The 15759-nt window shown below is 28.9% G+C and overlaps 1 protein-coding gene and 1 pseudogene across 2 annotated transcripts; one reads left to right on the plus strand and one right to left on the minus strand.

The window, feature by feature from the left end:
• Positions 1–225: 225 nt before the first annotated feature.
• LOC109807872 (mitogen-activated protein kinase 19) lies at positions 226–4961 on the plus strand. Its single transcript, XM_020370562.3, has 10 exons — positions 226–572; positions 1251–1659; positions 1770–1897; positions 2029–2088; positions 2855–3004; positions 3130–3285; positions 3430–3641; positions 3759–3860; positions 3993–4156; positions 4354–4961. Exons 1-10 carry the CDS (start codon positions 549–551, stop codon positions 4767–4769), a joined length of 1821 nt encoding a protein of 606 aa, XP_020226151.1. The 5' UTR covers positions 226–548; the 3' UTR covers positions 4770–4961.
• Positions 4962–8351: 3390 nt separating this feature from the next.
• LOC109808726 (protein SRG1-like) lies at positions 8352–11268 on the minus strand (annotated as a pseudogene). Its single transcript, XR_014430265.1, has 4 exons — positions 10940–11268; positions 10484–10731; positions 9850–10182; positions 8352–8815 (listed from the first exon to the last, which is right to left on the minus strand). The product of XR_014430265.1 is annotated as a protein SRG1-like (transcript).
• Positions 11269–15759: the final 4491 nt, after the last annotated feature.

Raw genomic sequence — 15759 nt, forward strand, 5'->3', positions numbered from 1 at the left:
ATACGCGTGAGGTTGTTATGAATATACGCGGTTTACTATACAGTTACTAAAAGTATAATAATAATAATAATATTATTATTATTATTATTATATTATACATTTATACTTCCATTTTTTATTTTAATTTTGATAAACTATACTACAGTTCCATTTATTTAGACAGATAAAGACGAATAAATAAATATGTAATTAAATTAAATATATATATAGAATTAGAGCATTTATTTGACCCACCTTCATCTCAATTGTCTTTCTCTGCGTCTTTGGATCTCTCTCTGCCTCTCCTCTGAGCTCAGATCCTCTGCAGTGAAGCCATTCTGCTTCCGCTGCACCCTCAGCATCTCCTTCTTCTCGCTTAGGGTTTTCATTTCCATTTTTGAACCGCTTCAATTTTTGAGTTTTCCTGCTGAATTTTGATGCTGGAGCTTGATCTTCATCTCGGAGTTTCCCTTTTGGTTGGTGAGTGAAGTGACCGACACGGTAGGTAGCCGGTGACGTTGGATCTGTTTCCAGAAAGAAAAAAAAAAGAAGAAGGAACAAAAAAGAAGATGCAGCAAGATCAGCTCAAGAAGGTTGTTTCTTTCTCCATGGTTGCCCCTTTTGCGTGCAGGGTTTGTTATGGTGCTTGAGCTGACGTGGCAGTAAAAAAATTGAAAATTGGAAACTGGGGTGGCTGGAAATGGAAAAATAAGACAAAAATTCTGTTAAAAAATGGATTTTTGTACATAATAACGGTCCAAAACCGAGTGTGCTGAGGCGTTTGTTGTAAAAATTTTCCTTTTTGTTCTTATTGTGGTTTCTAGATGTGAAGAAGAGGTTTTTCTTGTAGGGGTTGGTGGATCTTGTCTGGGTTTAGTTTGGAGGCTTCAATTTTGAATGGGCATCACTGTTGGATTGATCTTGATTCGGCCGAATTTTTTTGATTAATGGTGGATGTTGTGACTGAATGTTGTTCAGTATTTATAAGAGATTTTACATGTTTTGGAGTCCATTTTTATTCAATAAGCATTTTATTCAATGGTGTGGTGTCTTTGCTTGGAGTGATGATTTGTGGAATAGTAATTGTCAAATTGCGTTGTGTCTTGGTTTGTAAATCTAAATGATTTTGTTAACCCAGAATATTTTTATGTGGTTTGATTTGGTTCCTTTGTAAATGTTCTCAATTTGATTCTGCTGATTTTCAATTAGTGCCTTAGTGGTAATGATTTGTATTGAGTATAAGATTTTTTTTGGAATTTATTAATGTGCAGGATATTAAGGAGTTGGAGTTTTTCACTGAGTATGGGGATGCCAACAGATACAAGATTCTTGAAGTTGTTGGGAAGGGTAGCTATGGAGTTGTTTGTTCAGCAATTGATACACACACTGGGGGGAAGGTTGCAATAAAAAAGATTCATGATGTTTTTGAACATATCTCTGATGCCATTAGAATCCTCAGGGAAGTAAAGTTACTAAGACTTTTAAGACACCCTGATATTGTTGAGATTAAGCGGATCATGTTACCGCCTTCCAAGAGGGAGTTTAAAGATATTTATGTGGTCTTTGAGCTCATGGAGTCTGATCTCCATCAGGTCATCAAAGCTAATGACGACTTGACCCGTGAACACCATCAGTTTTTTCTTTATCAGATGCTACGTGCATTGAAGTATATGCACACAGGTATTTTTCCCTTTCATTTTTTGGCCTTGATATGATTTCCTGTTATGCTGTTATAATTTCCTAAATTATTGCACCAAATTGCTTCTAAATGATCTTATGTATGGTTTCAGCTAGTGTATATCACAGAGACCTTAAGCCCAAGAATATACTGGCAAATGCAAACTGCAAACTCAAAGTTTGTGATTTTGGATTGGCAAGAGTTGCATTCAATGATACCCCCACAACAACTTTTTGGACGGTACTGTACTTTTTTAATTTCATTTTTTTAAATTTGAATTGCAAATAAAGCATATGGAAGTTATGACTGATTCTGTTCATCCAATCAGTAGCACTGATGTTTTTATTTCTTTCGTTTGGTGCGTATTGCAGGATTATGTTGCTACAAGATGGTACAGAGCCCCAGAACTGTGTGGCTCCTTCTTTTCAAAGGTATAGTTTGGCTAAAATTTATGTATTTAGGCCATCTATCTGCTATGGGGGTATCTATGCTTATTTTTTCTACAAGATACTTTATTGTTAATATGTGTGTGGATAAAATTTTCTGGACATCATCGTCGCATATAATAATCTTACTTTGTGTGATTTTGATTCAACTGTGACTCCCCTGTAAATTTTTAATCTGAAGGAGAAAATCTCATTGCATGTTGCCGTTTGAGAGTAAGGTAGAGCTAGAGCTAGAGCTATGGAGTTGAGTAATCATGTCCATGTTGGATGTCTAGCATGGAATATTAAAGTTAAGTTATTGTTGATGATGGGAAATTTAGTAGAGTTTTCCAAGAAAACCTTTTTAGGACTCGAGTTCTAAGTCCTGACTCCTAGGCAGGCATGTGGAGGAAATTGCACTTATCCTGCCAGGCATAGAATGGTTTGAAAGTTCATATCATTTTATGTTAGTAATATTTACTTTTTATCATTTTTTCTCCAAGATAGGAGAAATTGGAAATGTAGTTTGTTTGCCTGACTTGATGTTGCCATTATTTCTGTATGAAATGCTTTGTGTGTTTTATAGTAAACAGTAATGCCTAGATTATAATAATTCTTGTTCAGGGAGGACTATTGATCTCTCCTGGAAGTTGATTTTATCTGTCCTTCAGGTAACTGTGTTAGTTTGTCTGTTTCTCTGAAGTGGTTTGGTTGGGATGTGTAGTTGCCCTTCTCTTTTAGTATTCTGATTTTGTTGGAATCTTTTTTGCAGTATACACCAGCAATTGATATATGGAGCATTGGATGCATTTTTGCAGAGGTGTTGACAGGAAAGCCACTGTTTCCTGGTAAAAGTGTAGTGCATCAATTAGATTTGATTACTGATCTTCTTGGGACACCATCACCTGAAACTGTTGCAGGAGTAAGGACCACTCTTTTTCTTTTTCTTTCACTTATTCATATACTTGCGTGCTTGTTATTATTGTTTCTTTCATAAAAAGCTATTTTTAAAGTATTTGGGAATTGACTTTATTTAAATATATGCAGGTTCGAAATGACAAGGCAAGAAAGTACTTGATGGAAATGCGGAGGAAATCTCCTGTTCCATTTGAGCAGAAATTTCCTAATGCTGATCCATCGGCACTTCGTCTATTGCAAAGGCTTTTAGCATTTGATCCAAAGGATCGACCGACGGCTCAAGAGGTATGTGTTATTTCATGATTTTATATGTTATGCCCCATTTAAGGAGTGTCTAGTAGAATGTGTATCTGAGGATATCTGTATGGGAAGTTGTCTTTTTTTATTAAATGCAAACCTGATATAAACCATTTGCATGTTTGGTTGCAGGCACTAGCTGATCCCTTCTTTAAGGGTTTGGCCAAAGTTGAAAGAGAACCTTCTTGTCAGCCAATTTCAAAATTGGAATTCGAGTTTGAGAGGAGACGAGTAACGAAGGAAGATGTTAGAGAACTAATATATAGGGAAATACTAGAATATCATCCTCAGTTGCTTAAAGATTACATGAATGGAACTGAAGGCACTCACTTCCTTTACCCTAGGTCAAACTGTAATACCTGTTCACTTCCTTTTTTTTTTTACTGATGTAAACATAAGTACACATATAATGTATACATTATATGCAATGCTCATTATTTGTAGAAATATGTTCCTTGCAGTGCAATAGATCAATTCAGAAAGCAATTTGCTTATCTCGAGGAAAATCATGGTAAAAATGGCCCAGTGATTCCTCCGGAAAGGAAGCATGTCTCCCTTCCAAGGTAAGACTAACCATGGAGTGCTTTGTAATTACTGTATTTAATTTGCTCCTAGTGGTTCACTTGTTGAGTTTAGTTGTCATCAATATTTTCTGATAGATATGCTATATAATCATTCCAATTTAATTTTTGAAGGTCCACTGTTCACTCTAGCACAATTCCTCCTACTACACAGCCACCTTTTGCTTCATATGATAACAAGCAAATGGCGCAAGAGGCATCAAAGATTTCGAGATCAGTAGACCCAAATTCTGGAAGTCAATTAAGGAGTTCGCGACCTCCACCTAGAGTACCAGCAGGTAAAAACTAAATAAATAGTGTGGTGCTAACCTTAACTTTTGTATTGAAGTTATTAGTACTCAGAATTAAGAATATAGGAGGACAACAGAAAAGAAACAAAATTGAATAACACTAGTTCAGGAAAGCTAAAAAATCCATATGACTAATGTGAAGCTGAATATGAACTTGGACTAATGATTTTCTTTCCTTGCCACAGCGAAACCAGGTCGAATTGTAGGGCCAGTTCTGCACTATGACAATGGTAGAACCATAAAAGATGCTTATGACCAAAGGATCTTCTTCCGAAACACTCTTCCTCAAGCCATCTCTCCACACTGTTTCCATAGGGTGCAACCCTCTAACCAAAAAACTACATCAGAAACATACAAGGATGCTTCACAAGGCAAACATCAACTCCCATCACAGCAGTGTAACATGCCAGCCAGACCAGCTATTGATCTTAATACCAACCCATACTACCAACAAAGGAAGAGTGACCACTTAAATGATCCTGTTGCTTCTATTGATGCAAAACTGCTGCAGGCACAATCTCAATTTGGTGCAGTTGGTGCTGCAGCAGTGGCTGTTGCTGCTCATAGGCATTCAGGTAGCTTTCAGTACGGGTTGTCATAGGTTGGGAGGTTTTAAGAGAGATACATACTATAAGTAGTATGCTCTATGCCTGGGGTTGGAAGAAAGGAAGTTGATCAAATTTTAGATGGTTTAGGTCTGGTAAGGTTTCCCACTTTTTCTTTCAGATTACCATCCTTGTAATTATGTGTACATCATTTAATTGATTAATAAAAAAATTTGATTGTTTCTTTCCTTCGTGAAGCAAATGTTCTTAGAATAAAAAAAGATCTTGAAATCGTAAATGATTTCTATAATGATAATGTTTGGTCTACAAATTTTGCAAGGGAGTGTTAAAAAGTTATAGCCACGCACACAATCTTGTGCTGTAAACGAGATAACTTGGCAATTGGTAGCAGAATTGTAAAAATCTAACAAGTTAGCTAATTACAAAGCAGCAAAATTTTGGCATGCCTCTTGTTTCATAATGGGTACACCAGAGAATCCTGTTACAGCATCTGATCTCAAATAGCATTAAGCCATGGATAAACAATATGTTCCAGTGAGACAGAACAAACCATGTAGAGTCAAGTGAGACAGAACAAACCATGTAGAGTCAAGGGCATGTTGATTTCTTTATACTAATCCAATCAGATGTAAGAATTTACAAATAATCTAATCATGCCTTTTAAGTTGCATGGTGTATGTAAGAATTTACAACTAATCCAATAATGTCTTTTAAATTTCATGTTGCTTTTATCACATTGTTTCAAATGGTGTTTTATCGTAACATTTCTTTTGAATCTAGTATGTAATTAATTCAATTATATAATCATGAATAATCATTGATTCAAATTTCAATCGATGCATGATGATCAATTCTTTTGGGTTTGGGTTTTTCTTCTATTTATAAAGAGAAAAGTATTTTTAAAGTATTCAACACATGCTGAAAGAACCTGCTTTCTTTACCTGCTTCCTTCTCCCAAGTCACAAAATAAGAAGAGGTGTCGTTGTGTGAGCAACTACTGTTGAAACATCAACTTTCAAGTACCATGACCCATATAAACTTCCCCTCATGATTTCTCTTACCTTTTCATACACTTTGGTATATTTGTGTAAGTTGAAGTCATATCCATACACCCTTTCTCAAAGCAAGGGTATTCAGGTGACTATAGGAATGACTTTGCTTTGAAGCCATTTTGTGGATACACTGCAGCTAAGGTGTCCATGTTGCCACTTGGCCTTGGAGTATCTATATCTAAAACCTCACATTTTTACACTAGACCTTGGTCTTAATGAACAAAGAAATATACTAATAATTATTGGCTGCTAAATTGTTCAGAAATCGAATTGATTCCCTGTCTAAAATTAATCGAGTTTAAACAATTTTAGCTGGAAGCTTTTGTGGTAGATCAATAATTTTATATTAAATTTTATTACTAACTTGCTTTTATAGTAAAAACTCAAACATAAATCACATCATAATGTAGATGCTTTCATAGGCTTTCTTCGAGTCTCTAGAGTTTGTGGCTTCCAAAACTCTCTACAGAACTTCTTCTCGTAGCTGTTAAAACGAAAATAATGGTAAAAAGTTGCATAGAAGTATCGTAAAACTCTATATTATAATAGCCTTTAAATAATGTATAGCTCGCCACTCAAAACGTGACGCAATGTCTTCAACATCCACACTACAGAAGAATAACCATCAAAGTATTATATATGTTCTAAATAACCATACAAATACCATATTACTCATAAACTTATTTAGTCTACATTCCAGAAGTAATTTTAGAATAATGGTGCAGTATACACATTGATAACTAGAATTGCATGTCATTTTTTTTATTATCATTCTTGCAAGCCATAAATTTAACGTCGCTTAAATCATCCGTAAGACCCTATCAAAAAATTACGCCATTGATAACTTTAGCATATTATTAATATTTACGTAGATCATAAATTTCACTTTTTTTGTTGTATTTTTTTAACTCACTTTTAAATTCCTTCAAAAACTCCTCCATATTAGGATCTTTTAATGTACATTCACTTGTTTTATAGTTGAAGAATGTTCGCAAGCTATGCAATTAATGTATTTTATGATAATCTTAGTTGTAACATACTTCAACTATAACATAAGCGTGATTAAAAAAATTATAAAATAAGTGAGTGTATATATGTTAAAAAACTCTACAAACACTTATTAATGTACACTTAATTATTTTTAGAAAAATATGTTAACAAGCTACATCATGTATTTTATTTAAGATAATCTTTATTTAAAATTTGTTCACAGTTTTATTAAAAATCATGTGCATGTGAACAAATATCACTCTCTCTCTCATATATATATATATATATATATATATATATATAGGGAGCATATCAAGTGAGAGAAAATTTATTATGAGAGATGAGAGAGTTAAAATATAATCCTTAGATTAATTTTCTCTCACTTGATTTATTTAAGGGTTATATTTTAACCCTCTCATCTCTCATAATAAATTTTCTCTCACTTGATATGCTTTCTCTCTCTTTATATATATAGATAGATAGATAGATAGATAAATAGAAAGATAGATAGATAGAGAGAGAGGAGATTCATATTTATTCTAAGAGTAAGTTTAAAAGTAAGTTTTGGTAGACTTATTTCATTCAATAATTCATGTTCTACATCAAATTTTAACAATCTAATCGTTAAATTAAAAGTTCATAATGTATAAATCAAATCTATTTTAAAAAATTAGAAAATTATTCGATATTTTGTTTTATTAACTCAAATAAATAGATTATCATAAAAATATTTTATACATTGATTTAAATTTATATAACAAACTATTCTATCGTTTTCAAAATTTTAAAAAAAAATTGACTTAATTTATACATTAAGAACTTTTGGTTAGATAATTAAAATTTGATGTAAAACATAAATTATTAATTAAAATAAGTCTATTAATATTTACCCTTAGGATAAGTGAACCTCCCTTCATATATATGTGCGTGACACCATCTTCCCTACACATAACAATAAGTATAATAATAAAATATTTTAACAAAAATTGAGTTCATGCATAAATAACTAATTAAATGAACAACAAAAATTCTATAATAACCATTTTTATAGATTTAATACACTCTATGGATAATAGAAGAATACATTGAGTTGAACACAATAAAATAAACAATTAAAATATTTCATTTTCGTTAAAATTGTTCCTTTAAAAATCTCTAGAGAAGTTAATCTTAGGCTCTTCTTTCCATGAAATTAACAATGAAACCGTTATACTCATTACTAAACTTATTAAACAGATAAAATAAAACAAAAACAAATTTGATCAGAAGTTGAATCAATCATCTTAACAACTGCACATGTAAAAGATACCAATGATATGTACCAAAACTCAATTTCTTTTTACCAAATATCATGAAACTCTAGAACAAATACCTTTTAATATCACCATATTTTTCGACCTCAATTTTTGCCGCATCTTTTATGAATACTTTCAATGTGACATTATTTAGTATTATTACCAGGATGTGCTTCTTCAAGTCAATTTAAATGCCACAAAAAAATACCATCATCTAAAATTACAAAAATATTTTATCCTTTCTCCACACAGTAAGTTCACATTTTAGTAGTAGCAATACTAGCTTCTTAAGGTCTCTATAGATCAACTAACAAAATAAACTTCAACAAAAGAGTAGTTTTCCCTTTACAGTCATACAGTGATATAATGAACTACACACATAACTCGCATAAACTTATTTTAGGTCATCAACATATATAACTTTCTATTGTTCACATGATCAACCCAACTAGTGCAAATATTTTTTTTTTCTTCTACTTATTTTTAACTTTAATCATGATGCTCTATTCTCAAGGCATCTCTGTAAGCCTTTCCTTCAAGTTTACGTGCGAAAAAATTCTTGAAGTACTCCATTGTTTGAATTCTTTTGAATTGTGGTGGTGTTTGTTTAGTGATCAAACTTGGCCAAGGACCTATCACAGCATCATGTCTTGGGCTATAGAATGTTGCAATCGAAACTCTTTCCTTCTCAGAGTTCACTGTTGCTCGATGTTCAATACTTCGGTATATACCATTAGTAATAATCTGTCATGTAAAACATAAAATAAATGTCAGTAAATGAAATTAAGATAGAGCACACAGACAAAGAAAAAGAAAATCATTTCAGCAATCTATATAAATAAAAATAATATTTTGTCCTTGGACTTTAAATTTAGTGACCAAAGTTTATTAGTTCTCAAATTATTTTTTGGTTCAACCACGGGTATACTCCATTCTGTTGAACCAAGATTAATCATTACAATGGTATTTTAATTGTTTCTAGCATATCGAGTTTTATATCCGACAAGAATCAAATAATAATTAATAGTGTGTTTAAATGAAAAATTTAAATAAAGTAATTTATTTTTTAAAAAATTTAAATATTTTTAAATAAAATATTTTATTTAAATAGAGAATTTATAAAGAATTTTAAATCTAAGCATGTGTAAAATTCTTTAAAATAGTAAAATTTTAATTTTTCTAAAAAAATATAAATTTAATATTTTTAATTTTTTCTTAATATATATTTTTTTATTAGTCTTTTCTATCTCTTAATTATTAAATATTCAAAAATATTTTTTAGATTATCAAATATTAATTTAAAACTATTAAATATATAAAAAATGAATAAAATTTATTGTTTTAAAATTTAATCTTAAAATCTCTCTCTCTCTATATATATATATATTTAAAATCAAATTTATCCATGATAAAAATTAAATTATCATATCTAAAATAAGAATTTAAAATTAAAAAATTGAATTAACTTATCTAAATAAAATATTTTAAAAAAATAATAAAAATTAAAATCAAAGTAATTCAAATTTTAAAAATTTTAATTTCTTTAAATTATTAAAATTCTTTATTCAAACACATTATAAAAGTTTTTTTTTATTATATATATCATCCGCATGAAGTTTGAGTTCATGATGCTTAACTACTAAAATCCAACAGGTTATGTCTCCCATTGTTTGTTTATAATTAAATGTATTTATAAAAATTATCTTAATTGTACGATTTTTTTAAAAGTCTATTGTCCAAAAAATAAATTATTAAACAACATGAATGACATTATTTACCTCCAAGATGTCCCCAACATTAACAACAAAAGCGTTAGGCAAGGGAATAACAGGGACCCACATGCCATCCTTCTTTATCTGGAGCCCTTCTACTTCATTAATTTGTAATAGTATAGTTATAACTGATGCATCTGAATGATTTGTGAGGCCAATGACCTTTTCTGGTTGAGGAGATGGAGGGTACGTAATAGTTCATCCTCATAGTTTGTAGCCCATCTTCACATAATTCTCTTATTTCAGTTTCTTCTATATATCTTCAATGCTTTTGCAATATGGGCAATAATATCCATGGCTAGATTTTTCATCTTTTGTGAATAAAGCTCTAGAGTGTCTCTGCATGCCAGAGAGCAATTAAGGAATAATCATGCAAGATCTTTGAGACATGGATATGTAGATATATAAATATTAACAATACATACTCTTAATATTTTTCTAATACTTTCTTTATTTTTAATTAAAAATCACAGATTTTAAGAGATCTTATATCAATAACATTCAGAACTAACAAAATTTATAATTTTTAATAAATTTTAACCAATAATAAAAAAAAGTATAAATGTTAAAAAGAGTGTTGCTATCTCTACATACATATAAGCATACACATGTAAGCCGTTTTTAAGTATAGAAATATAACCTAAATGGAAGAGGGAATTGTGGAAATAAGTGGGGCATTCTTGAGTGCTGTGGAAGGGTGGTCATAAAGAACATATCACTCCAATCTAGGTTTTGTTCTTCACTCATAACAAATGCTTGTCCAAATCCCTCCATATGTTGTGGGGTTTGCCAAAATTTTTTCTTCTCTGACATTGGAAGGTTGAAGAAGTCTTCAATCTCCAACTTTAATTTGTCTAGAAAGGATGAACTTACTCCATGGTTTATCAACTGCAAAAGAATATTAAAATTCCAATCAATTATTTAAATATTTAACATTCCAATTGAGAATACATCATGTAATTAACTGATCTGCTTCTTTATAACCAAATTTTAGATTACAGATTGTGGAGGAAAAAACATATCTTATCAAGGTTTAATGAGGTTTTTGTGAGACATTCCAAACACTCTGAGTATAACAAGAAGAAATTAGAAAGACCTGGAAGAATCCCCATTCTTTGCAAGCAAGGTGAAACTTATCCAATTCTGAACTTCCAAATTCTTGAGAAAGCAATTTGTGCATGTCAATAACTGGAATCTCGAGATCACCATTAACTTCTTTAGAGATGACCACAATTTCTTCATGTTGTTGAGGTTGGATGTATCTTTGTGGAACCTTAGACAAGTTGTGTTTAGCCAACTCTTGAACCGATGGTACCAAAAGAGAAGTTCCTGAAGGGTTGAAGAACTCTTCCATGACTTCACACTTCAAGCCAATAATTGTCTGAATTCCAAACTGTACACTTCTATGATATCTCTCCTACGCTTGTGGTCTAAAATAATTCAACTGGCTGAGATAAATATTTGTGACATTTTGAATTAATTTTGATAATAAAGTAAATCTTGATGGAAGAATTTGGTGTAATTTATAAAGAAACTGCTGAAACTCCGATCCTTAATATGTTAATGATGGATTTAATTTTTTTTAATATAAATAAATTAGTATATTTTGTTCTAAATTATCAAAATAGCTTTTTTTAATAAATTATACACATTATGTAAGTCGACTTTATATGTCATCTTTATTTTTCATTTAAAATTTAATAAACATCATAAAAAAATTTTAATTACCAGAAACTAACTCTACAAAACTAATGTCAAATTTTATCAAAAGAATATAACTCAGTTATTAGAATAAAGTGCATAAGTTGTTATTTACTCAATACTATTGAGTTAGATTCCAGAAAATAAAGGATAGAGATAAAATAAATAAAAAAGGATTTTGATCCTTATTATTTATTAGTGAAATCCCATGAGTCTTGTCCATTCAATTTATTTTATTACATAATAAATTAATACTAGTAATTTAAGTTGGAGAATGTATACCATAATTATTTATTTTACATAACTAAATTAATTTATAATAAATAATTATTTTTAATATATAAATTATAATTAAATTCAAGTTAAATAAATATTTTGTACATATAAATTTTATTTTAAATTTATGATAAATAATTAGATAGAAGTTATTTTAAATTTATTTTTAGTTCCTCTGAAAAAATTAATAAATCTTTAGTCTACTAATTTTTTTTTTATTAAACTAGTCGTTATAAAAATAAAACACGATGAGGTATGTTCTTATTTACTAAAAAATATGTGCAAGACCAATTCCTCTAAGAGTGTGTTTGAATGAAGAATTTAAATGGAGTAATTCATTTATTTGAAGAATTTTAAATTACTTGAGATGAAATATTTTGTTTGAATGAAGAATTTACAAAGAATTTGAAATTCAAGCATTCGTGAAATTTCTTGAAATAGTAAAACTTCAAATTCTCCCAAAAAGTAAGAATTTGAAATTTCTCATATTTTTTTTCTTATTTCACTTATATATTTTATCTTATCTCTTATCTCTTTATTTTTTTAATTATTAAATATTTAAAAATATTTTAAAATTATTGAATATTATCTAATATTAATTTTTAAAATTATTAAATATTTAAAAATTGACTAATATTTATTTTTATAAAATTTAATTTAAAAATCTCAACATACAATTATATTTTTAAAATCAATTTTATCATGGTAGGATCAAATTACCATATCCAAACTAACAATTTAAAATTCAAGAAATTTGAATTGACTTATTTAAACAAAACATTTTAATAATAATAGAAATTGAAATCAAAATAATTCAAATACCAAGAATTTTAAATTCTTTAAATTTTTAAAATTTCTCATCCAAACACACCATAAAAGTACAAGTAAGGATTATTGTCAACATATTTTATTTTTCAAAAGATTAATTTAATAAAAAAAATTAGAGAACTAAATTAATTTGAAAGATTTAATAGGTATTAAAAGTAACTTTTACTCTAAACAATATACAAAATTATATTTGTCTATTGATATGTTAGAAAATTACACCCAAGGAGCATGCCCAAGGCTCATGAAGCATGACCATGTTGGTGCTCACAGGAAGCACACCTATGCTGTTGACTAATTCACAAATTCCATTCCACAACCTCACCTCCCCCAACTGAGCTATATTAACAAAATCACCAATCAGAATTATAGTACCCTAAGGAACCAAATTTATAATGGCAGCATCAAACCATCGTGTCAATTATGCTACAAATTCAAGTAGAACAATTGAAATCACAATTGAGTCTTTGCTTCAGATTTTCAACATGATAGATCACATTAGAATGAAAGTTATCAATTATAATTTTAATATTTTGAACATAATTTTTGTTCTGGATAACATTTTGGAGATAATACATACGAAAATATAGAAGAAGAAAAAAATAACTTGTAAAGGCAAAAATATTTTCCACTAACAAAAAGAAATGGAGAAAGTTGAACAACAGATGTATGTTCTGAGGCTCACATTGTACACGTGTCTTAAATTGGCACAACAGTGCGGTTGCAGAACTTACAGTGTTTAAATTGCATCACATGTTATGTAAAAGTCCATGCGTGAAAAAAGAACAAGAAACAAAGCCAAAATTATACTTGAATAGCTTTCTCCCACATTTTAAACTATAAAAAATATACTTAAAAAAATTAACATTAAACACTTAAAAAATAGAAAAAACTATAAATATGTAAATTAATTTTTTAAACTTAATTAAAAAAATAATAAAAATTAAAAATATCCATCTTATACTATACCAACTAAAATAAAGTTATTAAAACTACATTGACTATAAAAATATTTAATAAAAATGAACACAGCAAGTTTAAGTCTTGAAATATCTTGCACGCGTCTGATGCAACTGCAAGCTGTCTTGCACCACCAAATGTGCAGTGCAGACAACGAATATATAAATATAAAAAAAGAAAAGTTAATTATTTATATACTGTTAATATAAATTTTTTTTATATTGATAATTAATTATATATTTTAATTGTGTTATGTTATTATTAAATGTGTTTATAGTAATATATTATAATTAAAAAATATAGTTAATTATTAGTATAATTTTTTTTATATTAATAATATATAAGTGATTAATTTTAAAAAAAATACAAAAATATTTTTATAGAATGCATAAGTTTACTAAACTAATTAATAAATAAGTTATTAAATAATTTTATAGCATTGTGATTTTTGCTGCAAGAACAGTCGCAGCAGACGTGATCTTGATTTCTTTAAAGTTGATTTGGTTGCTATAGTTTTGTTAATGTTTAATAAGAATTTTTTTTTCCAAGTGAATTTGGGGTACATAACTAACATACTCAAACCAAAAGGAGAGTATGTTACCAACTCCTTTAATAAAATGTCCACAGGAAAGAAAAATCAGAATTTCAAAAATAACATCCTCTCAAAATGACTTTTCACTTCAATAACCTCTTCTCTAGAAAATCTTGTGTTGGTTATGAAAATGTATTATTTTTTGGCCTATTTATTAAAATAAAAAAGGAAAACACTAATAGTTCTAAGTTGCATTTAAATTTTGTTAAAATTTCAAATAATAAAAGTAAGGAATTTTTTTATTATTATTTTTTTAAAATTAATAACTTATTGATTTTTTTTATTTTTATCCTTAATAATAATTGTATGTTTACTGAACAATGTGTCTATTTATTTATAATATACTACTTATTTCTTCTTCAATCACTTATGTGAAGTTAATTTTGCATTTATGAGAGTAATATATTTCCAACAATATTATTCATTCATGGATTTTTTTTTTTCTTTCTCCAATATTCATTCAGGAATTAGGATACCCAAAAGACATAATTTATTTAAATGTGTGATTAAATGGAACAGATTACAGTTTACGTGTGTATTATAATAATCAATGCATTAATTCTTGGACTTCTCAAAAAGCGCATAACAACAATAAGTGTTCATAAATTAATAATCTCAAGACTTGAATGTAAAAAGAAAAAATAAAAAGAAAAAAATAAAAAATATAACAGAAAAATAAGTAATAAATATTTTTTAAAACTAAAATATCAATCATTTCATTAAGTCTTGTGAAAAACTTTAAAATAGAGGAAGTAATTTTAGGATGGGTTTTGAGTTAAAAAGAAAGAAAAATGGATGATTGAAAAATTATATTGGATTTAAAATATTAATACATTGTTGTATTTAAATTTAATGTTATTTATTCACAAAAGATGAAAAATCTGGCCATGGTTATTATTGCTCATATGGGAAAAGTATTAAAGATAGAATAATCTGAAATAAGAGAATTATTTGAAGATGGGATACAACAGATGAGGATGAACTATTACTTTCCATCTCCTCAACCAGAAAAGGTCATGGGTCTCAAATCACTCAGATGCAGTAGCTCTAACTATTACTTTTCGTCACAAAATCCGTCACAAACTCTAAAAATAAGTAGTCCGTCACAAAAATAAAATTTTCGTCACAAAAGTCGTCACTATTAGTGACGACATTTTATCCGTCACAAATTTTTATCACAAATTTTAATTTTTTTAGTAGTGCAAATTAATGAAGTAGAAGGGCTCCAGATAGGGAAAGATGGCATGTGGGTCCCTGTGACGCCCTTGCCTCATGCTTTTGTTGTTAATGTTGGAGACATCTTGGAGGTAAATATTATTCATGGTGGTTTTTTTTTTTTTGGAGATAAATAGATTTTAAAAATTGTACAACTAAGATCATTAATTTATATAAATACATTTAATTATAAGTAAACAATGTGAGAACTAACTTGATGGATTGGCACGAATTACACACCTGAAATTTACACCATATCATAATTCAAAGATTTCAGTTGATATACTTATCTATTATTCAACATGTTTTTGTTAAATTTTATCTTAAAATTAATTGGTATTGAAGTT

This window comes from Cajanus cajan, chromosome 10, assembly GCF_000230855.2.
Source record: "Cajanus cajan strain Asha chromosome 10, NIPB_CcT2T_4, whole genome shotgun sequence".
Taxonomy (NCBI): domain Eukaryota; kingdom Viridiplantae; phylum Streptophyta; class Magnoliopsida; order Fabales; family Fabaceae; genus Cajanus; species Cajanus cajan.